The sequence below is a fragment of the Physeter macrocephalus genome, chromosome 10 (genome assembly GCF_002837175.3).
Source record: "Physeter macrocephalus isolate SW-GA chromosome 10, ASM283717v5, whole genome shotgun sequence".
NCBI classification, from domain to species: Eukaryota; Metazoa; Chordata; class Mammalia; order Artiodactyla; family Physeteridae; genus Physeter; species Physeter macrocephalus.
Window position 1 is genome coordinate 84,225,389 of NC_041223.1, and position 24,145 is coordinate 84,249,533.

Here is a 24,145-nt window from a genome sequence, read left to right on the forward strand (position 1 = left end):
GACCCCCAGGTTGGGAAGCCTGACGTGGGGCTCAGAACCTTCACTCCAGTGGGTGGACTTCTGTGGTATAAGTGTTCTCCAGTCTGTGAGTCACCCACCCAGCAGTTATGGGATTTGATTTTATTGTGATTGTGCCCCTCCTACCGTCTCATTGTGGCTTCTCCTTTGTCTTTGGATGTGGGGTATCTTTCTTGGTGAATTCCAGTGTCTTCCTGTCAATGATTGTTCAGCAGTTACTTGTGATTCTGGTGCTCTCACAAGAGGGGGTGAGTGCACATCCTTCTACTCTGCCATTTTTAACCAATCTCTGTAAGTTCTTTATATGTCCTTGCTAGTGAAATCTAGACGTATAACCCACATCCATTGATTGATTAACTACAGTGATTAACAACACATCAGGAAGAAAGATATATATATGTAGGCTAATTTGGTCATCTTGTTGTAAAATCAATCCATTTGAGAAAAATTATACATTTTTCTTCAGTCTATCCAGCAAATTTTTCTCATTCCTTTTTTAAAAAAACTCCTTTAAAACCAATTGGTCACTTTTTTTCTCTTGCCTTCACTTAAATTCACATTATATTCTAAAAAGTCTGTAGCATTTTGCATTTGATTTAATTGAATATAGCATCCTTCATTTTACAGCTTGCTAAATATCTTAATAAATATATTATTTCATTTTTCCTTCCATGTATATGTGTACACACACAAATACACACACACACGTGCTCTCTTTGTCTCTGTCTCTATATCTCGCTGTACGTTTACATTAAATTTTGTCAGATATTAAGCTATCCCAGCTTTCTTTTGATTCAAATACACTTGGCTGGTATATTTTTCCATCTTTTTATTTTCAACCTTTTGTAAGTTTTTGTTTTACCTATATCTTGTAGATAGCATAGTATTATATTTTGCTTTTGTTTTTTTAATCTAATCTGATAGTGTCTTTTAATAAGCTTATTTAACCCATTTACAAATTAGTCCTTGCTCTAATTAAGACTTATTTCTGCTTTTTTATTTCATATTTTAAAATTTAGACTACTTCCTTTTTGTTTCTCTTTATTCTTCTTTCTGTGGTTTTGGAAGTTATACATTCTATTTTTATTTCCATGATAGATGCCCTTAACTCATGAATTGTGCTTATATTTATTTATCCTATTGATTTCTTAAGATTATCAATATTTGTATCTTCATCTGAGAAGGCAAGCATTTTAGTGTGCTCTCATATTCTTATGCATTCTTTTTGTGTCTCCCTGTCTGCACCTCCTTCCCCAACCCTGGCCAGATCATGTTGCTGTTGTACAGAATTTTCATTCTTTGTCATGATTAATTGCCCTTTCAACATATACTCTCCCTTCATTTATTGATTCTGGAAATTTACATCCATAGTTCTTCCTATAGTTCTTTTCTCTCCATTTCTTCTCCTTTTCAGAGATTGGCAGAGATTGGCACTTCTACTTTTTTTCTCCATATCTCTTAGCTTTTTGTTTTATGTCTCTTTTTTTTTTTTTTTTTTTTTTTTTGCGGGATGTGGGCCTCTCACTGCTGTGGCCTCTCCCGTTGCGGAGCACAGGCTCCGGACGCGCAGGCTCAGTGGCCACGGCTCACGGGCCCAGCCGCTCCGTGGCATGTGGGATCTTCCCGGACTGGGGCACGAACCCGTGTCCCCTGCAGGCAGACTCCCAACCACTGCGCCACCAGGGAAGCCCTGTTTTTGTCTCTTTTGTCTTTTATTTATTTCTTTGGGAGAGTTCCTCAATTGACTCTTTCTGCTCACTGATTATTCATCAGCTGTATCTATCCTACTTTGATGGATATCCTACTTTTATATCAGCTGTTATACTTTTAATGTCTATTATTTTCATTTGGTTCTTGTATTTTATCTTGTTTTATATTGCTAATATTTTACCTTACCTATATTTACTGTGTTTATTTTAAATTCTTGAGCTGACTTTTCAGTATTCCGCTTCACATGTTGTATGTTGTCCAGTTGGATGTCTTTTATGGAAATTATACTTGTTGGATGGCTAGTTGATTTGGCTGCTACCCTGATAATGTCTGTTGGGGAAGGCTGAACACGAGGCTCCAATCTGTGTATGTCTTGTGAGTTTAAAGAGAGGTGAGAGGTTGAGCTACAGGGACTCGAGAACTACTCTTGATCCACCCTATGTGCTGTCCCCTTCCACTCAGCGGTTCACTTTTAAGCTCTTAGGGAAAAGCACCCCAGGAAGAGGTGGTCTCCTGAGGTGTTGACCCCAGCCCTGAGGGTTTGGAGGAGTAGAGGAGGAAGAGCGAGTGCTTGAAGGCCAGGGGTCTGTTCACGTTTCCTCGCCCTCTCACACCAGAAGGGCAGAGGTGCTCACTTGGTATTATCCTGGCCACACTATCTGCCTGCTGGCTGCTGGTTTGGCAGTGAAATTGCAAGGAATGATTGTCCTGAGGCTACCTTCTGAAGAGAAGCACAAGCAGAATTTAAAAACCTCCCTCTAACCATCATCTGACTGCTATTTGTAGCAGCTTTCTGCCATCTGCTTCCTCCAGCACTCCAGATCGAGATACCCTTCCCTCTTCTGAGGGCTTTCTTGTTCTACTCATCCAAGTTTCTTGCTCGCTTTTATTGTGTCTCCAGAGTTGGCTCTGGAGGAGGGAGTCAAGAGCCTATCATAATAGACTGTTTTGGTTTCTTTCATTCTTGTTAAATTTATAGGTGATGCCCAGAGACTCTTGAATGCCTTGGAATAATTTAAGTGTCCTAGATATTCCAGGACTAATTTTCAGATACCAGACTTCCCTTGCTGCAGCTTTGACAGTGCCTTTCACTGAGCCAGTGAGAAAAGGAGGACTTCTTTGTGCAAGAGATGCTTCTTCCTAGATAATTCCATTGATTCGCACCTGCATGTCAGCAGAAGGGCGTCTTGCACATATTGGTGTTCTGTGGCAGAGTTGAAGTTATGGAATGAAAACCTTTTCTCTCCATCCTACCTGGCTCTGGCTCCATTTGTCTATGGTCGAGCTAACTATATTGGCTAGCTTGTTGAGATATTCTGAAATTTTCTGTTTTCTCATTCCTTTGTTTTCTTCTTGCTATCTGTTCCAGCACCATGTTTACGTAACATGGATGTAGCAGTGGTGTTGTTAGTATAGCAGAAGCAGTGGTTTGGGTGTTTAATTTTAAACTTGGTGTGTTTTTAAACTTACGCTTAGAACCTTTAGTAATTTTTTCCCTGTCTTTGTCTTAGTTTGTCGGTCTTAGTGCTAATGTAAATAAGGGAAATATATCAAAATAGTTACCAAAAAGCGTATAATATCTTAACTATTTTTTACCATAGTAAAATATATATAACATAAAATTTGCCTCTTTACCTATTTTCAGAAGTACAGTTCAGTTGCATTAATTACATTCATAATATTGTACAACCATCATAACTGCCTATTTCCAAAATTTTCATCACTCTAAACAGAGACTGTGTGACCATGAAGCAATAACTTTCCATTAACCCCTTCTGTTAGCAACCCTGGTAACCTCTAATCTACTTCTGATTTTCTGAATTTGCTTGTTCTAGATATTTCATATAAGTGGAATCATACAATATTTGTCCTTTTGTGTTTGCCTTATTTCACTGAGCACAATGTTTTCAAGGTGCATCCATGTTGTAGCATGTATCAGAACTTTATTTCTTCTTATGGCTGAATAATATTCCATTGTATATATATATGCCACATTTTGTTTGTTTATTCTTCTATTGATGATGCTTAGGTTGTTTCTACCTTTTGGCTATTGTAACTAATGCTGCAATGAACACTGGTATACAGATACCTCTTTGAGTCCGTTTTCAGTTCTTTTGGGTATATATGTAGGGTTGGAATTGCTGGGTCATATTCTAATTCTGTGTTTATATGTACCAATTTTACTCACTCTTTTAGCCTATTTTACTCACTCTTGCTAGCAATGAGTACTGTTCTTAAAAAATAGCAGTGCTAATGGGATACATGCAAATATCTCGTTATTGAAGAGCTATCTCATTGATGTAATTTGCATCACTTTGATTATCAATAAGGTTGAATATTTTTCTGCTTATTCATAATTTGCGTTTCCTCTTTTGTGAATTGTCTCTTTGTGTTATTTTAAAGAATTTAGTTAACTGACTTAAAAAAAATAAATTTATTTATTTATTTTTGGCTGTGTTGGGTCTTCGTTGCTGTGTGCGGGGTTTCTCTAGTTGCAGCGAGCGGGGGCTACTCTTCATTGTGGTGCGTGGGCTTCTCATTGCGGTGGCTTCTCTTGTGGCGGAGCACGGGCTCTAGATGTGCGGGCTTCAGTAGTTGTGGCACACAGGCTCAGTAGTTGTGGCTCGTGGGCTCTAGAGTGCAGGCTCAGTAGCTGTGGCACATGGGCTTAGGTGCTCCATGGCATGTGGCATCTTCCTGGACCAAGGCTCGAACCTGTGTCCCCTGCATTGGCAGGCGGATTCTTAACCACTGTGCCACTAGGGAAGTCCCTAACTTACATTTTTTTAGAACTTATATTAACCATCAAATTGAACCCATTTATCTTTGTCAAAAGTATGAATTATTTTTAATGCTGATCTCTACGTGTTGGTCTTGTCAACAAGCCCACACTTCTTAGGCATTCTGGATTGCTGAACAGAATAAAAATAAGTTTAAAAAAGAAATGTAATTTTGCCTGATTGAATTATGAACATGGCATTTACATATTCATTATTCCTCCATTTGTGTCATTTTCAAATTTGATAAGCATATGGGCTGTCTCTTATCTAAGGTATATATCAGAACTATTGAGAGGGCAGAACAGGTTGATATGAATGCATTCATTCCATATATTTTATCTTTCCTTAGGTGGTCCATGAACTGGAACTTTATAACACAGGATATTATTTAGGCATGTTCATGAATTCTTTTGCAGTCTTTCAGGTATGTTTAGTTTGCTATATAATTTGAAAAGATATTAATATATTTACTGCTGCAAAGTTAATTTCAGAATTAATTATCTAAATTTTGAAATGTTAGCCTCTTATTAAATTTATTTAATTTAACCTTTTATTAAGTGTGTTCTAGAAGTGTAATTTGAAATGGAAAGGTAGTCATCCTTCTAGTTTTAAAAGCAAATGAATAAATTCACCATTAGAGAAATAATGGAATTTGTCATTATAATTTCTTTCTTTTATATCACTTTCCTTGACCTTGAAATGTCTCTGTCTTCATGTGAGAGTGTGTGTGTGTGTGTGTGTGTGTGTGTGTGTGTGTGTGTGTGTGTGTGTGTGTCTGTGTCTGGGTATGAGAGAGAGAATGTATACTCATGTATGTACCTAAACTCTCAAAAATGAGCAAGAGTTAAAAAAAAAAGAGAACTACTTTCACATGCTACACAGAAACAGATGAGCAAGAGTGAGTTAGGAGTATGGGAGTCTGACAATTTAGAGGACATTTAAACTTTTATTTTAAAAGAAATTTAAAATTATTCTTTCTAGGAGTGTGGCCTCTGGGTATTGACAGATGCAAACCTTGTGAAGGATTTCATTGATGTTTGTAAGTGAAATCTGGCAAAGTGCTTTTAAAATAATTAAGTCTTTCATCTCAAGTGTTTATAGTTACTTATGTAAGTATGAGTACTTTCTGGTTGAACATGAATATTGTAATTTTCATTTTCTGTTCTCTTATCCTACAGTGTTTGCAGTTTAATGTACTTGAAAGTGCATCTGGACCATGACATGGAGTGTTTTTCACCTCCTGTCTAGATCTTTGTAATGAATGCTTTCCATTTGCTCTCTGTAATTTTTTGACATGGTTATGTTTTTGGACATATTGGAAGATCTTAGGCCTCCAATTTGTGTTGTCAACTGTGGTGTTATTTTGGAATCAGTTAAAAGGGGCAATGTATTTTTGAAACATTTTTGTTCTCTAGCTTTTTATTGTTCACCTAGAAAATAGCCCAGATGTCATAAAGTGTGCTGTCAAGACACACATACACACGCACGCACGCACGCACGCACTTGTCTCCTCAACCTGAGTTCTTCGTGGGCAGAGTCACATCTGTACATCCTAGTTCCCTGGATTGCTAAATAGAGTTGACCACCCAACTAATTAAAAGAAGTGTGCTTTTAGGAAGAAGTCATAAAATATTTTGACTGAAGGAAATGTATAAATGAGAATGATTAATTCTAGAAGTTGTTCCCTTTTCTTTCAGGTGAAATCATACGAAATCATCTTGAAAAGCCACAGAACTATCATAGTTTCTATCCATGAATTCCCTGTTTCTGTCACGTGTTCCCAGTTAGTCCACACTAAGCCCCAGGCTCTCCAGCTTTGGGTTGTTTATTGACACCACAGGACACCCGACCCTCTGTCCTGAAGTTATAAGAATAATTTTATAGTCTTAAAGATTTTATGAAATCATTATGATCTCTATGTATTAAAGACACATGGCACATTTAGCTTTCTTCATATAATCATCTATCCTAGGCAGCCTTCCAGACCAACCTATGCTTTTCCATTCTCTCTCTGTCAGTCTCAGCTTTTACCCATCTTTGTTTTTTTTTGTTTTTTTTTTAACATCTTTATTGGAGTATAATTGCTTTACAATGGTGTGTTAGTGTCTGCTTTACCATCTTTGTTGATGTTTACTTATCGAATCCTGGAGCACACTGTAATACTCATTCTATTGTTAGTAATACATATTGTAATCTTTACCTTTTCTGAGACCCTTCTACCTTTTCACTGTAACAGAAGAAGCCTGATACTCTTACTAGCATATTATGTTGCTAGAAACCTTCAAGTGATTGACATTAATTTCTCTGCCTCTTTTCTGGTTCAGGGTCAGTAGGTGCACAGGGTTCAGTGTTTTCTCAGCTACTTCAAGACCATTGTTCAACAGCCCTCAGTTAAGAGCCCCTTATCATTTGAAGCTCAAAAAATTTCAATTACAGATACTTTAATCAACATTCAGTCACCTACTTTCCCTTTCCCTCTGTATACATTGATGACTCTCACAGAAGATTCAGTCTTACTCCTTTGTGAGGGATTTGAATGTCCATGTGGGTGGCCCATCTAATGGGCACTGTCCCGTGATCACCACTGTGGCAACAGTAGTCATAAGGTCACGTCGTCACCCGACCACTGCCCTACGCCTAACATTTCCAATGCCTGTCCTCCTACCTCGCATGTGCCCTCACTCCCCTAATTCTGTTAAATGTCTTCTTTGGTCTTGGCTTCTCCTGGTTACTCTGGGTCACCATCTCCTTCTGTCCCTATTTGCCCCTAGTACCTGAACAACATGGTCAGTCAATTTGGTAGAATTCTTCCCTAGTCCCTTGTCCTTGCATGACATCTTTCCCATTAAACTCAACTCTGGAACACCCTGACTGTTTATCTTACCCCTGTTTCTGCACCCTGATGCTCCCCAAATAACCTTAAATTTGATAGCCCCTAGTACCTGAACAACATGGTCAGTCAATTTGGTAGAATTCTTCCCTAGTCCCTTGTCCTTGCATGACATCTTTCCCATTAAACTCAACTCTGGAACACCCTGACTGTTTATCTTACCCCTGTTTCTGCACCCTGATGCTCCCCAAATAACCTTAAATTTGATATGTCACAAACCATCACTTTTCCCTATTATGATCTGACTGATATATGAGCTCTTGAGTTGATATGATTCCATATCTCTGTTAATGAAATGATCATCTACCCACGTGTCTGCATCAGAAACCTGGAACTCATCCTTAATTCTTTCCCCTCTCTCTGTCAGATGTGGAACAGCATAGTGGTTAAGAGAGGAACTTGCCATTAAATACTTCTGACTGTGAATTCTGGCTTTACGACCCTGAGAAAATTCATTAAGCTCCCTAAACCTCAGGTTTCTCCCTGAATTATAGGAATAATAATATTACCTATATTACAGGGTTGTTAGGAGGTTACATCCGAAAGGATGTAAAGTGCGTAGCGCATGTTTCTCACTCACAAGTCTGCAATTACCTACTGTCTTAACCCTCAGATCCAGTTTGTTCATTCATTATTCAGTAGATGACATTAATTGCATGCCTGGCATGTAGGAGGCAATGGAGATTCCAGCTTGGTCTAGTGGGGCAAGCCAGCACACAGAGGAGTACGCTGAGGTACAGCCTGCCGTGGGTACACACAGAGGTCATCCAGCTGAGAGGCAGAGCAGGGTCGTTTCTCAAGGCTGTCCTTCCTCTCCTCTCGCTCAACAGCATGCCTCCTTGGGTGCCGCAGGAGCCCCCTGTTTCTCCTGCCTCATTCCCCCGGCTCTAAACCACTGTTCACACTGAGACCAGAGTTATCATTATAAAACATGGGTTAGATCGTGCTTCTCATTTGTTTAAAAACCTTCAGTAGGCCATCATTACTTAAAAGATCAAGTCCAAATCCTTCAGCGTGGGATAACTGATATTTTAAAATCTGGACCCAAGCATTTGTTCTGTTCTCATTTTATGCCACTCTTCCCTGATACACATTGTCACATGCCAGACATGCCTTTGTACTTAGCTTATTTTTTTTCTCTTGTATGAGATACTCTTTCTCTGGAGGCGTAAGGAAATGGAATGCAGAAGACAGCGCAGAATGGGTTTTCTCCTCTAGCCATGCCCTGTCCGCTGTGCAGAGGCTGTAAATTCACCTGTTCTCTGCATGGTGGACATTTGGCCTATGTGAGCTATCACTCTTAGCGTGTATTTGTCCACCTCCTCTGTAGACAATGGGTGGAGCTCATCACATGCATCTTGGTATCTTTGGTACCTTCCACGGTATAATTTTTTTTTTACATTTTATTTTGAAATAATTTTAGGCTTATAGAAAAGTTGAAAGAATAGAGATAGGTATGTCTATATGTCAGCATGCCTCTTTTATAAGAAAAAAGCTAATAAACTGGATGATTTTAGCATCTTGTGGGTGGTGTAGCCAAAGGCAGTCAGCCCTAGGAATCTAAGAAGAGGAGAATAGCAGAATTGGAGATAACTTTAAAAATGTGATTTAAGTTATTTTTTAGCAGCCGAACTTTAAGTAGTTTTTCAGGTATTGGTTGTAGGGCCATCAAACTTTTTTTTTTTTTTTCTGGCTTTGCCATAGCGGCCATGTGGCTAGGGTAAGTCACGTGACTTCTGTGGGTCTCAGGTGCCTCTGTAAAACGAGATTGGACAAGACAAACTCTAAAGGCCCCGTCAGCTGAGAGGTGCTGTGATTCTGTGGACTAGGTTTATGAACGTTCTCTACAGTGACGTTTTCCTAACAGTTGTCTATGTTTATTTTTAGATGACCGTATAGCGTTTTTGGAGGAAAATGAAGGATACTTGGTAGATTTTCATGACTTTTCTTTGGGTAGCAGTCCACGTGTCAGAAAGTATTTTCCAGAGACTTGGATTTGGCTAGACACCAGCATGGGGTAAAATTTTATAAAGTTCTTTGCCCATATATTGTTTGGCCTTAGTTTTAAGTAAGTTTTGCCCTGTTTCGGATGCTTAAGTACAAACAGAGTGATAAAGAACTAAATGGACCAAGAGTTTTTTTCGAATGATATTTATTGTATTTAACTATAGTACTTAATAAAGCTTAATAAAGTGAGAGTACCGTCATGGAGAAGACTGGCCTTTTTCTAATGAAGGGTGATTTTAACTTCCCTGAAGTCTTGTGGTTCTCACTGGGGAAAGATTGCTGAGAATTCCTTTGTTGCCTTGGGATGGGAAGCGCTCATGATTATTTCCCTTTGCCTTGTGGCTCCTCATAAAACATCTCTGTGAGCCACAGGAAGAAGGGGTGTGGACGTTGAAAGGAATTCAGCTTAGCTGACAAACTCTGTGCTACCTGGCGTGATGACTGAGCAGGTAAATCATGAAATCTACACATATTGTGAGTCAACTATTTACGGAAACTTGAAATAAGACACAAGTCAAACCTCAAAAAACAAATAACAGCGTAGACTAGGATACAGAGGGAAACTTTTATGCATATTGAGAGAAACAAATTGGAGTTAAATTTGAAAAAGTATATTTATTATCTATGCAAAATTTATGAAAAATGATGTTTATTCTGAAGATATAAACCTTGTAGAAAGATTTTATTGGAATATGGCTCAGTCTGCAGTGTTATGACCTTATTATGACCTATTCCTTGAGAACTTGGGGTCTACTGTTTTATGCTTAAATCTTAAAAAAAATTTAGATATGTAAACGATTTGGAAAATTAAAATTCTTCCAAAACATGGTTTTAGGTTATGTTGGCCAATTTTGAAATGTGTCAGTTCTCGGTTTTGTGACTTTTATGTTTATCTTGACTTCAGTTCCAGGACTTACCAAGAATTTGAAGTTACTGTACCTGATTCTATCACTTCTTGGGTTGCAACTGCTTTTGTGATCTCTGAGGATTTAGGTCTTGGACTAACAACTACTCCAGTGGAGGTAGTATATTAAAGGGTTGCTGATAAATGGTACAGTGCCACGAAGCAAAGAAAGTGTCAGCTCCTCAATGGATTTTAAAAAAGTGATTGCTGATGATGTTGATCACAGTTTAGAGATTCCTTGGCGTTTCCTTTTTGTTTTTCATCTGTTTTACACTTGAGAATGTGAGCTGTATTAAACTGCTAAATATGCTAGCTCTGTATTAAGATTTGGATAGAAAATTTATTATTGACTGAGTCCAACCACTTCCAAAGGCCAGAAGAGAGAGAATATTTCCATGCATCTCTCTTTAAGGACAAGCAAAACTTCTCAAAATGTCCCCTAGCAAACATTTCTTCACATCTCTTTGGTCAAATTACATCTCGTGTCGCTTCCTAAACCCGTCACTGACAAGAGGAATGTAATGCCCATGACTGGTCTTAGACCAGTAGCTTTCACCTCTGTCATACCGGAAGCCAGCTTTTTATAACAGCTATTCTTTTTGTCCCTCTACCATCTATGCAAAATGAAGTGCATAGAAAATATAATACACCTGCACACTCAATTTTTAAAAAATCAATAAGATGCCCTAAGTGAAATAGTGAGGAGAAATAAAAGGAAAGTAATGTATAATAAAATAATATACTTTTCAGTATGTAAGTGACCAGGCCTAGTTGCACTAGAAGGCATAGTAACATATTTGAATATTTACACCGTGCAGAGAATCACCCTGTGTGTAACAGCTGCACATCCAGTTTGATATACGTGTACTGTTTTAGCAACTCAAAAACCTTAAGCGGTGCTGCCTGAGGTGATGTAAAGTTTTGAAAATAGTGAACAAGTTTTGATAAAGTTACAAAACAAAGTGTAGTTTCCTCTTGATTTACAAAATAGTTGTATATCGACAGATGTTTTGGGTTTATATATATGTTGGAATTAGTTGTAAGCCCAGGTCATTATAAGCGGGTACTTTATCTACATGAAGGAACATTCAAGAATCATGAGGGACACGGAACAGTTCTTCCTTTTCTGGGACTGTCCTGAGCACGCAGACCTTCACCCACTAAGTGCCAAGAGCACCCTATTGTGACAGTCTGACACTTCCACAAATGTCCAAATAAACCTCTAGGAGGGGATTAACTGCTGCCAGTGAGAAGCTTGGCCAATGCTATCAGAGTTGGGTGACCAATGAGGAAGCACAAGTATGTGTATGTATATGTTACAGGGTAGTAGGCAAAACATCATTTAGACTTTTCACATGAGTCTAAAACAGATGCTGTTTCATTTGGCCCGTGGCTTTAGAAGAAGAATGGTGGAATCAACATGGCAGAGTGTAGGAGAGGGACTTAGCTGTGGCCTCAGACATGCTGGGATCCAGTTCTGGCTCCTACCCTTCGCAGCAGTGTGATCTTGTACCGGTTACAGAGATGTCTGAGCTTCAGATTTCTTTTCTGTAAAATATGATCATAACACCTGCCTACATAGGTGTAATGACTAAATGAAATAATTTGTGTAAAGTCCCTGGCTCCTAGTAGCCATTTCATAAAACGTAGTGGTTACTGTGTTAAATAACATAAATCAAATCAATGTGCCCCCGTTCGTTCGGGGTAGGTTGCTGTTTGCTTTCTGTTGGTAGGCAAGTGGACATTTCTATGTGAAGTTAGTTATAAGGGTCACAGGTTTTGTGAGATTTGCTTTTAATTGAGTAAAGTGTGAAGCACTTGGACTTGAATAAAATCTGTATTCATTGTGTTCTTTTCAGCTCCAATCCTTCCAACCGTTTTTCATTTCTTTGAACCTTCCGTACTCTGTTATCAGAGGTGAAGAATTTGCTTTGGAAGTAACCATATTCAATTATTTAAAAGATGCCACCGAGGTAATATACTAATCATCGTTTACACTTCAGGAAAAAATGAAGAAAACATGCGGGGATTGGGTTATGTAGTGTTTGGGCATCTAAGCATTCTATACATTTCTGGGAGATTGAAAATAGCCATACTTTGCCCACAATTTCTTCTGCTTGTTTTTTTTTTTTTTTTTTTTTTTTTTGTGGTATGCGGGCCTCCCTCTGTTGTGGCCTCTCCCGTTGCGGAGCACAGGCTCCGGACGCGCAGGCTCAGCGGCCATGGCTCACGGGCCCAGCCGCTCCGCGGCATGTGGGATCTTCCCGGACCGGGGCACGAACCCGTGTCCCCTGCAACGGCAGGCAGATTCTCAACCACTGCGCCACCAGGGAAGCCCCTTCTGCTTGTGAATGTCGAAGGCTATGGCTAGCATGTCCAAGCATCCTTGCCTTAATTTCTAGCCCGGGTTCTCTGCTTTAGTCATGCAACTTCATCTCTGTGGCATGTCTTTCTCTTTCCTGCCCGCCCCTGCATTTTTCCCCTACTCTCCTCCCACATCTAGAATGTGTTCCCACTTCTCACTGCTGTTCTGTGCCCACTGCAGGTGGCAAGAATTTATTCCTTTCAAGACCCGGTTTGAAACTAAGCTGTCTTTCCTGAGGATTCTCACCCATGCTGTTGTGCTTGTCCCTGTGTTTATATTGTTTTCAAGGCTTTGTCTTCTGAGTCATGGCCCGGTGTCTCCTCAGCCAGTCGGTTCCTGTAAGGCAGGAGGAGGCCCACTGTTTGTACTGTGCCTGCAGTAGTGTTAATGAAATGATTTTTCCTCCCGGAGTAGGTAGGGATTGTAATTCACCTTATTACCTGAAAACGCCATAATCTCTTTAAGCACTATGTCCAGAGAGTAAACTGTTTCCTATTTTCTAATTTTACTTTTTAATCTTCTCAACATGGTCCAGTGTAAAGAGCAAAAGTCAGAAGGCCCACATTCAATGTTCAGCTCCTCCACTTACCAGCAAATAACTTAATTGCAGTTTACTCATCTGTCAGGTAGGAAATATTTTGAGAAACAGATGAGAAAATAAATGGGAAAACAATTCATAAAATCTAAGACCCAGAGAAATGCGATTCTTGATGAGCCTGCCAACTTTGACATATTTTATGAAAGTTTACAACCGACATGTGTTTCAGGACTAGTGTCTGAGTCATACTTTTCTTGGAATAATTTTAGCAGACACTCTCAATGAATGTAATAACATTTCATCCTGTTTGCCTCAGGCTTTTCTGCTGGGACTAGTGTCCCAGGATGACATAGATGAGTCAGGCTGGTGGCAGTACCATGACATGAAATAACCTTTTTGGGTACATCCTTACCACTCAGGCTTCGAAAAATGAGAGAATTTAATGTTAGTGGGAGTTTAATGTTAGAAATGGAACTGAAGAATGCCATTTCCCCACAGGTCTTGAGGTAGATGGAGAAAGCATAGGAAAGAAACTAGGTTTGTCCTGACACCCTTTCACCCTCTCCTTGGCTGAACCTTTCTGTCTTATTTTTCTCTAGTTTCAGGCCTCATAGATTTATCTGCCCTTAGAGCAACATTTTACTGGGGGGCAATTTATTATACAAAACCTTTGATGATTTTTTTCTTCCAGGTTAAGGTAATCATTGAGAAAAGTGACGCGTTTGATATTCTAATGGCTTCGAGTGAAATAAATGCCACAGGACACCAGCAGACGGTTCTGGTTCCCAGTGAGGATGGGGCGACTGTTCTTTTCCCGGTCAGGCCAACACATCTGGGGGAAATACCCATCACAATCACAGCTGTTTCACCTGCTGCTTCCGATGCTGTCACCCAGAGGATTTTGGTGAAGGTAAATACTTGAAGTCTAAATAAATAGAATGGAAATACATAATTGAAAAGGAAACAGAAGGTGGTTTTTCTCTTGGTTAAATTTGTTTTCAAGACTGAGTAGGTCATCTTCTCCACCCTCCTGGTAATGCCTAATGGTTTTCTCATCTGAATGTAAAAATATGTCACGTATGTTTTTAAAGGTAATTGCCAACGTCTTCTTTAAATTTATAGTATGACTATAAGGCAAGTTACATTTACAGTGTGTGTGACATTGGGATCCTATTAAACCATGCCAAGTTGATACGTAGATTTTGAATTTTGGAATTCCTCAGTACAGGTAGTAGAGGTTTTGTAGGTTTTTTCAGAGAAGACAGTATGCACAGAAAGACAACTCAGCACAGTAGATAAGCACTTGTGTTCTGGAGACAGACAGCTCTGGGTTTCATCCCACCTTTGCACAAGGTACTTAACCTCTGTCTTTGGATAATAAAAGGACCTACCTCAGAGGGTTTCTCATCACCTTTTCATCTTCTCCTTTATCTTTTCCATTGCCATTCTATGAAATGTTTTGACTAATTTAACTAGAAAGGAAACATTTGTTAACAGATTTGAAGCAATAATCAAGACACTGTAGGTACTTATCTAACCATATACAGGCCAGATGATTGACTTATTATCTGCATATAGTTCTCTGTAAACAGATGAGTAGGGACCATGTTAATTGTGTTCCTTTTTATCAACAGGCTGAAGGAATAGAAAAATCATATTCACAATCCATCTTATTAGACTTGACCGACAGCAAGCTACAAACTACCCTGAAAACTTTGAGTTTCTCCTTTCCTCCTCATACAGTGAGTGGTAGTGAGAGAGTTCAGATCACTGCAATTGGTAAGAACAGGTTATATCACCATCACTACTGGTTTATTTGTATATGATACTATATATTTTTCATTTATTTGTAGGTATATTTTCTTTTTTTAATTACTTTTTAAAATTGAAGTATAGTTGATTTACATTGTTTCAGGTATACAGCAAAGTGATTCAGTTATACATATATGCATATATAGTCTCTTTCAGATTCTTTTCTGAAAAAGAGTAGTTTATTACAAAATAGTTTATAGTTTATTACAAGATATTGAATATAGTTCCCCGTGCTATAAGCAGGTCCTTATTTAGGTGTATTTTCTTATTTAATCCTAATGAGAAGAAGCTGCAAAAAGTTTTTCGTTGGTGCCAACCACTGATTACAGTGGGAAGGCAAGTAAGATGTGTGTCCTGGACCAGTTCTTCTCAGTCTTCAAGGTGCATGTGAATCACCTGGAGAGCTTGTGTGAAGGCAGGTCCTGGCTTGGCAGGCCTGGGGTGGGGCCTTGGATTCTGCATTTCTAACAAGCTCCCAGGTGATTCTGATGCTTCTGGCGTGCAGACCACTCTTTTGAGTGGCCAGACCACACTATCGTATGGTTATTCTGCCTCTGTGGTTCTCGACCACTGGTGAATATCCCTTCTGTGGAGCTTTGGAAATACACAGATATCTGGGATCCACTCTCGAGCTACTCAGTCAGAATCTCTTGGGCTGTGGCTAGGGCATGTATGTTTTGAAAAGGTTCCACGAGTGCTTCTGGTAACCAGAGGTTGAGGACCACTGCCTCTAGCAGTTCCCTGTGCAGACACAAGTACCCTTTACAGTTTGAAGCTACCCACTGACTTAGTCACCCTCTCCTAGTTACCTTCTGGTCACCCCAAAGTCCTTTCAACTATTAGACAGAGCTTCCACACAAATGGTTTATTTATGTGTTTGTGCTTTGCAAGTAACTGAAAGAAATATTTAGATGAATGACATCTAAATATCGCGTTGGCCAAAAAGTTCGTTAGGGTTTTTCCTTAGGATGTTATGAAACTTTCTGGCCAACCCAATAGTTTAGATCTTTGAGGTGTCAGGACCTAAGGCACTTTTTCAGAGGTTCTTTTAAATCTCCCCTGCAAGTGTAATGCTTTTTATTATAAACTCAAACAACCAGTTCCTCTAGAGAGGACTTTTTTGGGAGACTCAGATATAATTCTTAAAAAGAATTAAATAAGCTTTCTATATAGGGGAATACATTCTGCCTAAGAACCTCCCACAGTGCCAGGATGCTGGGAGATGATGTGGTACACACACACACACACACACACACACACACACACACACACACACACACACGGAGGGAAGAAGCCTTGAAGTTTAAGTGTGTACCATCGCTCGTTATGTTGGAATGAGTCTGCTATTGTTATTGAAGTGCTTTGAGGTTTAATTTTAAAGCTTGATTTAAATAATGGTTTTTCAAGTGTTATTTTTATATGGTATTTATATATTAAAAAAAAACCTATTTGGTAGCCCAGATGTGTGAATATTAGCTTGCTTCTTTGGATTTTGAGAGTATAAGTTTATGTTCACTTTGAATATTAAAAACATAACCTGCAGTAGTAATAAAAATAAAAAACATAACCTGCAGTGGTATTTATTTCTCTGTGTTACTATCTAAAGTTTGAGACATCATACGCTAGCATGGCTGCAGCCTACCCACCTGAAGATCTTCCTCTCTTTTTTGGATTCATTTTTTTTTGGAGCAGATTTTTACTAGGTATTTGGACTTGGAATGGTGTAAGTTTCTAAAATAAACCACATTGACGAATATTCTTCTCTATACAGTTCAACCATAGTGAGGTCAGAATTAGAACTCAGCCTTTACATTTCTAAATTCTTACTTATTTTCTTGAGTTATGGTGTTAGACTGTGGTTAGAGGAATGTGGGTAAGCGTGTGTTTTGTTTAACTTTATATTACTAACTTCGAAGAATATTTTTAATCCTTTTGATCCTAAGATTTATTGAAACGCTTATACTTGTTAGTTCTACTTTGTTGTTGATAAATAGAGCACATTGAAAAATACCACAACCCTGCCCTGAAAAACATCATTTCTCAAGTGTTTGTAGTGTATTAGTAAGGAAATAAAAATAAAGTTCTATTTATGTGAAGAATATTAATAATAAAACATTTCTTTCCCATGTAAGAATGATGGTTTCCTAAGGCAATTCCTGACATTTTTGTTCAGAAATTTTATTTTAAACTTGGTTTTTCCTTATATGTGCTGTGTCTTTGAGCTAAAAGTCTCCTAATTTGTCACATAATCTACAAGTTCAGTACCACTGTATTGTCATTTATTTGACCAGTCTTCCTAAAAGCTTGATGTAAAGTTTCTATAAATACTATGTTCCACACAGTGGAATAGTAATATTGCTTCAGTGTCAGATGCTTTCTGCTCTCAGTGGACATCTCTTTGCCACCAGGAGGTACAGTTACTGAGGATTTGCTGAATGTAATGACTATCTTGTGCTTTCAGGAGATATTCTTGGTTCTTCCATCAGTGGCTTAGCCTCACTGATTCGAATGCCTTATGGCTGTGGCGAACAGAACATGATAAATTTTGCTCCAAATATTTATGTTTTGGATTACCTGACTAAAAAGAAACAACTGACTGAGAATTTAAAAGAAAAAGCCCTTTCATTTATGAGGCAAGGTAAGCATTTTAGAAACATGCTTTTATTTGTAAAAATACATTTATTCTTTTCTTTTTTTTTTTTTCGGTCAGAGTTGACTCTAGACCGTATTTCAAAATAGACAGATTTTGTCTTTGCTCTGTGATTGTGGCGCTAGATGGTGTGGAAGGTGCTAGAAGTGTGTCACCGCTCGTCCTCAGCTCAGGGCTCACTGATTGCTGCTAAGATGTTTGTTAAGGAGTTTGTTCCTGGAGGGGTTTGTATTTTCATAAGGGATTGGAAATTTAAAGCCACTTAAAGATCTGAAGGAATGCGTATTCATTCCACGTTTCTAGAGCATCTCTTAGGGCCAGGGTCAGTTCCGGTGCTGAGCAAGCAGGAAGTCAGGCCTTTCCTCCCAGGGAAGTCCCTGTTCAGTGGAGAAAGTCCCCTGGTAAACACACGAGGCTTCCTGTGGTGGGGACCTTCTCAGCGCATTTAACATTTCAAGTAGTTGGGGGGTTAGGAGAGAAAGGTGTGTATGGCGGCCCCTGCTGGCCACTCGGGAAACGCCACACCGCTGAGGACTCTGCCCTGGCTCCTGGAGACGCTGATGCTGTTTGCAGACACCAGGCTCTGTGTCTACAAGTTGCTAATAACAACAGATAGCATCGGTTGATGCTTACTACGTGGCAGGCAGTGTTCTAAGCACCTTACATAATATCTCACCTACTGGTCACAGTCTGTATGGTTATCCTCCTCCTGTTTTTGCAGATGAAGCAACTCAGGCACAGAGAAGTTACCTAACTTGCTAGGGTCACATAGCAAGTGATGGCAGAGCTGGGGTGTGAACTCACTCTCTGGCCCCAGAGTCCATGCTCTACTTGTGTCCATACTTAGGAGAAAATGGACAGTTGTGAGGCATTTTTAATAATAATCATGTAGACTTGATTTCCTCGAATATTCCAAAAGCCAGCCACCCAGCGCCACAGTGTGTGCTTTGTGCTTCCGTTCGGGGACCTCTAGCAAGATCTCTGTGTGGCTGAGTTTATCATTCTTTACAGTTTGGGGTACTTGCTGTCCATCAAACTGATGAAGATTAGAATGATTCAGGCGAAATAATAGGAAAAGGCTTGTTCAGTATAATCTACAAATTGAATCAACACTTTCGACCCTAACTTTTAATTTCGTTTTATTTATTTATTTTTTTACAGTGAATGGGTTAAATGCCAATTGGTACACACACACACACACACACACACACACACACACGGAGGGAAGAAGCCTTGAAGTTTAAGTGTGTACCATCGCTCGTTATGTTGGAATGAGTCTGCTATTGTTATTGAAGTGCTTTGAGGTTTAATTTTAAAGCTTGATTGTGAATGGGTTAAATGCCAATAGAGGCAAGCTGTTAGTGGTCTGGCTAACATTTCCACAGTTAAGAATTAGAAAACTTAGTAAAGACATTATTTTAACGTGGGCTTTTTTTCTAGGTTCCCTCATTACCCTAAACTAAATTCCAAGTAAGCTTGATTTAAATAATGGTTTTTCAAGTGTTATTTTTATATGGTATTTATATATTAAAAAAAAACCTATTTGGTAGCCCAGATGTGTGAATATTAGCTTGCTTCTTTGGATTTTGAGAGTATAAGTTTATGTTCACTTTGAATATTAAAAACATAACCTGCAGTAGTAATAAAAATAAAAAACATAACCTGCAGTGGTATTTATTTCTCTGTGTTAATATCTAAAGTTTGAGACATCATACGCTAGCATGGCTGCAGCCTACCCACCTGAAGATCTTCCTCTCTTTTTTGGATTCATTTTTTTTTGGAGCAGATTTTTACTAGGTATTTGGACTTGGAATGGTGTAAGTTTCTAAAATAAACCACATTGACGAATATTCTTCTCTATACAGTTCAACCATAGTGAGGTCAGAATTAGAACTCAGCCTTTACATTTCTAAATTCTTACTTATTTTCTTGAGTTATGGTGTTAGACTGTGGTTAGAGGAATGTGGGTAAGCGTGTGTTTTGTTTAACTTTATATTACTAACTTCGAAGAATATTTTTAATCCTTTTGATCCTAAGATTTATTGAAACGCTTATACTTGTTAGTTCTACTTTGTTGTTGATAAATAGAGCACATTGAAAAATACCACAACCCTGCCTTGAAAAACATCATTTCTCAAGTATTTGTAGTGTATTAGTAAGGAAATCAAAATAAATTAAATAATGGTTTTTCAAGTGTTATTTTTATATGGTATTTATATATTAAAAAAAAAACCTATTTGGTAGCCCAGATGTGTGAATATTAGCTTGCTTCTTTGGATTTTGAGAGTCTAAGTTTATGTTCACTTTGAATATTAAAAACATAGCCTGCAGTAGTAATAAAAATAAAAAACATAACCTGCAGTGGTATTTATTTCTCTGTGTTACTATCTAAAGTTTGAGACATCATACGCTAGCATGGCTGCAGCCTACCCACCTGAAGATCTTCCTCTCTTTTTTGGATTCATTTTTTTTTGGAGCAGATTTTTACTAGGTATTTGGACTTGGAATGGTGTAAGTTTCTAAAATAAACCACATTGACGAATATTCTTCTCTATACAGTTCAACCATAGTGAGGTCAGAATTAGAACTCAGCCTTTACATTTCTAAATTCTTACTTATTTTCTTGAGTTATGGTGTTAGACTGTGGTTAGAGGAATGTGGGTAAGCGTGTGTTTTGTTTAACTTTATATTACTAACTTCGAAGAATATTTTTAATCCTTTTGATCCTAAGATTTATTGAAACGCTTATACTTGTTAGTTCTACTTTGTTGTTGATAAATAGAGCACATTGAAAAATACCACAACCCTGCCCTGAAAAAAGTCATTTCTCAAGTGTTTGTAGTGTATTAGTAAGGAAATAAAAATAAAGTTCTATTTATGTGAAGAATATTAATAATAAAACATTTCTTTCCCATGTAAGAATGATGGTTTCCTAATGCAATTCCTGACATTTTTGTTCAGAAATTTTATTTTAAACTTGGTTTTTCCTTATATGTGCTGTGTCTTTGAGCTAAAAGTCTCCTAATTTGTCACATAATCTACAAGTTCAGTACCACTGTATTGTCATTTATTTGACCAGTCTTCCTAAAAGCTTGATGTAAAGTTTCTATAAATACTATGTTCCACACAGTGGAATAGTAATATTGCTTCAGTGTCAGATGCTTTCTGCTCTCAGTGGACATCTCTTTGCCACCAGGAGGTACAGTTACTGAGGATTTGCTGAATGTAATGACTATCTTGTGCTTTCAGGAGATATTCTTGGTTCTTCCATCAGTGGCTTAGCCTCACTGATTCGAATGCCTTATGGCTGTGGCGAACAGAACATGATAAATTTTGCTCCAAATATTTATGTTTTGGATTACCTGACTAAAAAGAAACAACTGACTGAGAATTTAAAAGAAAAAGCCCTTTCATTTATGAGGCAAGGTAAGCATTTTAGAAACATGCTTTTATTTGTAAAAATACATTTATTCTTTTCTTTTTTTTTTTTTCGGTCAGAGTTGACTCTAGACCGTATTTCAAAATAGACAGATTTTGTCTTTGCTCTGTGATTGTGGCGCTAGATGGTGTGGAAGGTGCTAGAAGTGTGTCACCGCTCGTCCTCAGCTCAGGGCTCACTGATTGCTGCTAAGATGTTTGTTAAGGAGTTTGTTCCTGGAGGGGTTTGTATTTTCATAAGGGATTGGAAATTTAAAGCCACTTAAAGATCTGAAGGAATGCGTATTCATTCCACGTTTCTAGAGCATCTCTTAGGGCCAGGGTCAGTTCCGGTGCTGAGGAAGCAGGAAGTCAGGCCTTTCCTCCCAGGGAAGTCCCTGTTCAGTGGAGAAAGTCCCCTGGTAAACACACGAGGCTTCCTGTGGTGGGGACCTTCTCAGCGCATTTAACATTTCAAGTAGTTGGGGGGTTAGGAGAGAAAGGTGTGTATGGCGGCCCCTGCTGGCCACTCGGGAAACGCCACACCGCTGAGGACTCTGCCCTGGCTCCTGGAGACGCTGATGCTGTTTGCAGACACCAGGCTCTGTGTCTACAAGTTGCTAATAACAACAGATAGCATCGGTTGATGCTTACTACGTGGCAGGCAGTGTTCTAAGCACCTTACATAATATCTCACTTACTGGTCACAGTCTGTATGGTTATCCTCCTCCTGTTTTTGCAGATGAAGCAACTCAGGCACAGAGAAGTTACCTAACTTGCTAGGGTCACATAGCAAGTGATGGCAGAGCTGGGGTGTGAACTCACTCTCTGGCCCCAGAGTCCATGCTCTACTTGTGTCCATACTTAGGAGAAAATGGACAGTTGTGAGGCATTTTTAATAATAATCATGTAGACTTGATTTCCTCGAATATTCCAAAAGCCAGCCACCCAGCGCCACAGTGTGTGCTTTGTGCTTCCGTTCGGGGACCTCTAGCAAGATCTCTGTGTGGCTGAGTTTATCATTCTTTACAGTTTGGGGTACTTGCTGTCCATCAAACTGATGAAGATTAGAATGATCCAGGCGAAATAATAGGAAAAGGCTTGTTCAGTATAATCTACAAATTGAATCAACACTTTCGACCCTAACTTTTAATTTCGTTTTATTTATTTATTTTTTTACAGTGAATGGGTTAAATGCCAATAGAGGCAAGCTGTTAGTGGTCTGGCTAACATTTCCACAGTTAAGAATTAGAAAACTTAGTAAAGACATTATTTTAACGTGGGCTTTTTTTCTAGGTTCCCTCATTACCCTAAACTAAATTCCAAGTAATAATGATAATAACTAACCCTATTTGTTTTGCAAATGTTTTCACTTAATTCTCACAAAAACCCTTGGAGGTAGGTGTACTGTTATTATTTCCCTTTTGCAGATGAGGAAACTGAGGCACAGGGAGGCTAAATAACTTACCCATGGTTCCCCTGGTGGTCTGACTCTGTAGTCCAGGCTCAGAACGCCATGAGATAGCGTCACTTTGCAGCGTTCTTAGGTTGTTGGAGCAATAGGAGAGGATGGAGGAGGAGCAGGAATTGGGTCAAGATGCTTCAGTATGACCAAGGTGCAAGAGGTCTCAGTGGGTGTTCTCATATAATAGTAAGAGAGGACCATGGGTCCTGTCGGGAAGGAGAAACCAGAGGTTAGAATCTGGGTGTCAGGTTAGACCAGAGGGAGCTGTAAGATGTTGGGTCCAAGGGGCTGAGCTGCAGTCAGTGTCCTGAGTGCCCCCTGGGCTAGGCTGGCAGACAAGGGCTGGGTGCCAGTAAGGGAGCTGCAAGTCAGGACTCGCCTGCTGTGTGGGAGGCCACACTTAAGGGAGGCCAGCATTGGGATCAGGGCTGGGTGTGACCCGAGTTCTGCTGTGTGGGAGATAGTGGTATAGTTTCCCTCAGATTAGAGCCAGGCCCTGCAGGCATTTATGACATCTCAGGCCCAGGTCCTTAAGTCCTCTAGGAAATTCTCAAAGATCTAGCAATCGGTACTTTCTATACTGAGCTGCCCATTAAAAATTATTCTCCTTTCTGCGTATGTTTGTGAATCAGTCATTTTTTTTTTCAGTTTAGCTATTAATTTATTTAAAGAGAATGGTAAAAAATCAAATGTTTTATCATATACGTAGAAAACATATGTTATTTATTTTTCAAGAAAAATGGTACTTATGTACTAAGCTATTTCCCCTGTGATTTCCAGGTACTTATAGCCTTCATATAATGCATCTTTGCATGTCCTCTACCTGGAATGGTCTTCGTGAACTGTGAACTATGTTTGCTTGATAAAATCTACTGATTATTAAAGTGAATCAGTCATATTTTAAGTATGTAAATACAAGAGCTGCTTTTTCCAAGTTTGGTTATAATTAAGTTTAAGCAGTGGTACCAGGGGCTCTGTTTGGTATAGTGTGTGCCACGCCAAAAGCAGGTGAGATCTTTGCACATTGCCATATATTTAAAGAGATGAGTAAAAAATATTTCCACAGTTTAATTCAGCACCTTTTTAAGACAAGATTCTGACTTGTATTTGAAATTTAGTTTGGCTAGTTTCAGGTAGGGAGTATGTAGGACCGAGACTGGTGCTTTATAACTTGATACACATTCTTTGGGATATTTTAATAAAATAAAGGAAAATATTTTAGAAAATGCCATTGATTGCATATTTTATATGCTTTATGAACTATAATGTTGGCTAATCAAATATCAATGCTTTAAAGAGACAGTCTAAATTTTATAGTTTGAACCATTTAAGGAACAATAATTCATGCCTTAAAAATAATTTGAGTTTCTGTCCTAGACGCTTTGCTCTGGGTTAGTAGACGCCCTAAAAAGTGAACAGTCCAGGGGCTTCCCTGGTGGCGCAGTGGTTGCGCGTCCGCCTGCCGATGCAGGGGAACCGGGTTCGCGCCCCGGTGTGGGAGGATACCACGTGCCGCGGAGCGGCTGGGCCCGTGAGCCATGGCCGCTGGGCCTGCGCGTCCGGAGCCTGTGCTCCGCAACGGGAGAGGC

The 24,145-nt window shown here is 39.0% G+C and overlaps 1 protein-coding gene across 1 annotated transcript in view; it reads left to right on the top strand.

The window, feature by feature from the left end:
* The window catches only part of CD109 (CD109 molecule), a 133,182-nt gene that overhangs the window by 76,803 nt on the left and 32,234 nt on the right, over positions 1 to 24,145 (top strand). Inside the window, exons 16-23 of the mRNA XM_024132947.3 lie at positions 4,858 to 4,932; positions 5,490 to 5,547; positions 9,286 to 9,415; positions 10,310 to 10,427; positions 12,169 to 12,282; positions 13,904 to 14,122; positions 14,847 to 14,991; positions 17,486 to 17,662. Coding sequence (XP_023988715.1) covers positions 4,858 to 4,932; positions 5,490 to 5,547; positions 9,286 to 9,415; positions 10,310 to 10,427; positions 12,169 to 12,282; positions 13,904 to 14,122; positions 14,847 to 14,991; positions 17,486 to 17,662 — 1,036 coding nt within the window. The remainder of the gene's footprint in view (positions 1 to 4,857; positions 4,933 to 5,489; positions 5,548 to 9,285; positions 9,416 to 10,309; positions 10,428 to 12,168; positions 12,283 to 13,903; positions 14,123 to 14,846; positions 14,992 to 17,485; positions 17,663 to 24,145) is intronic.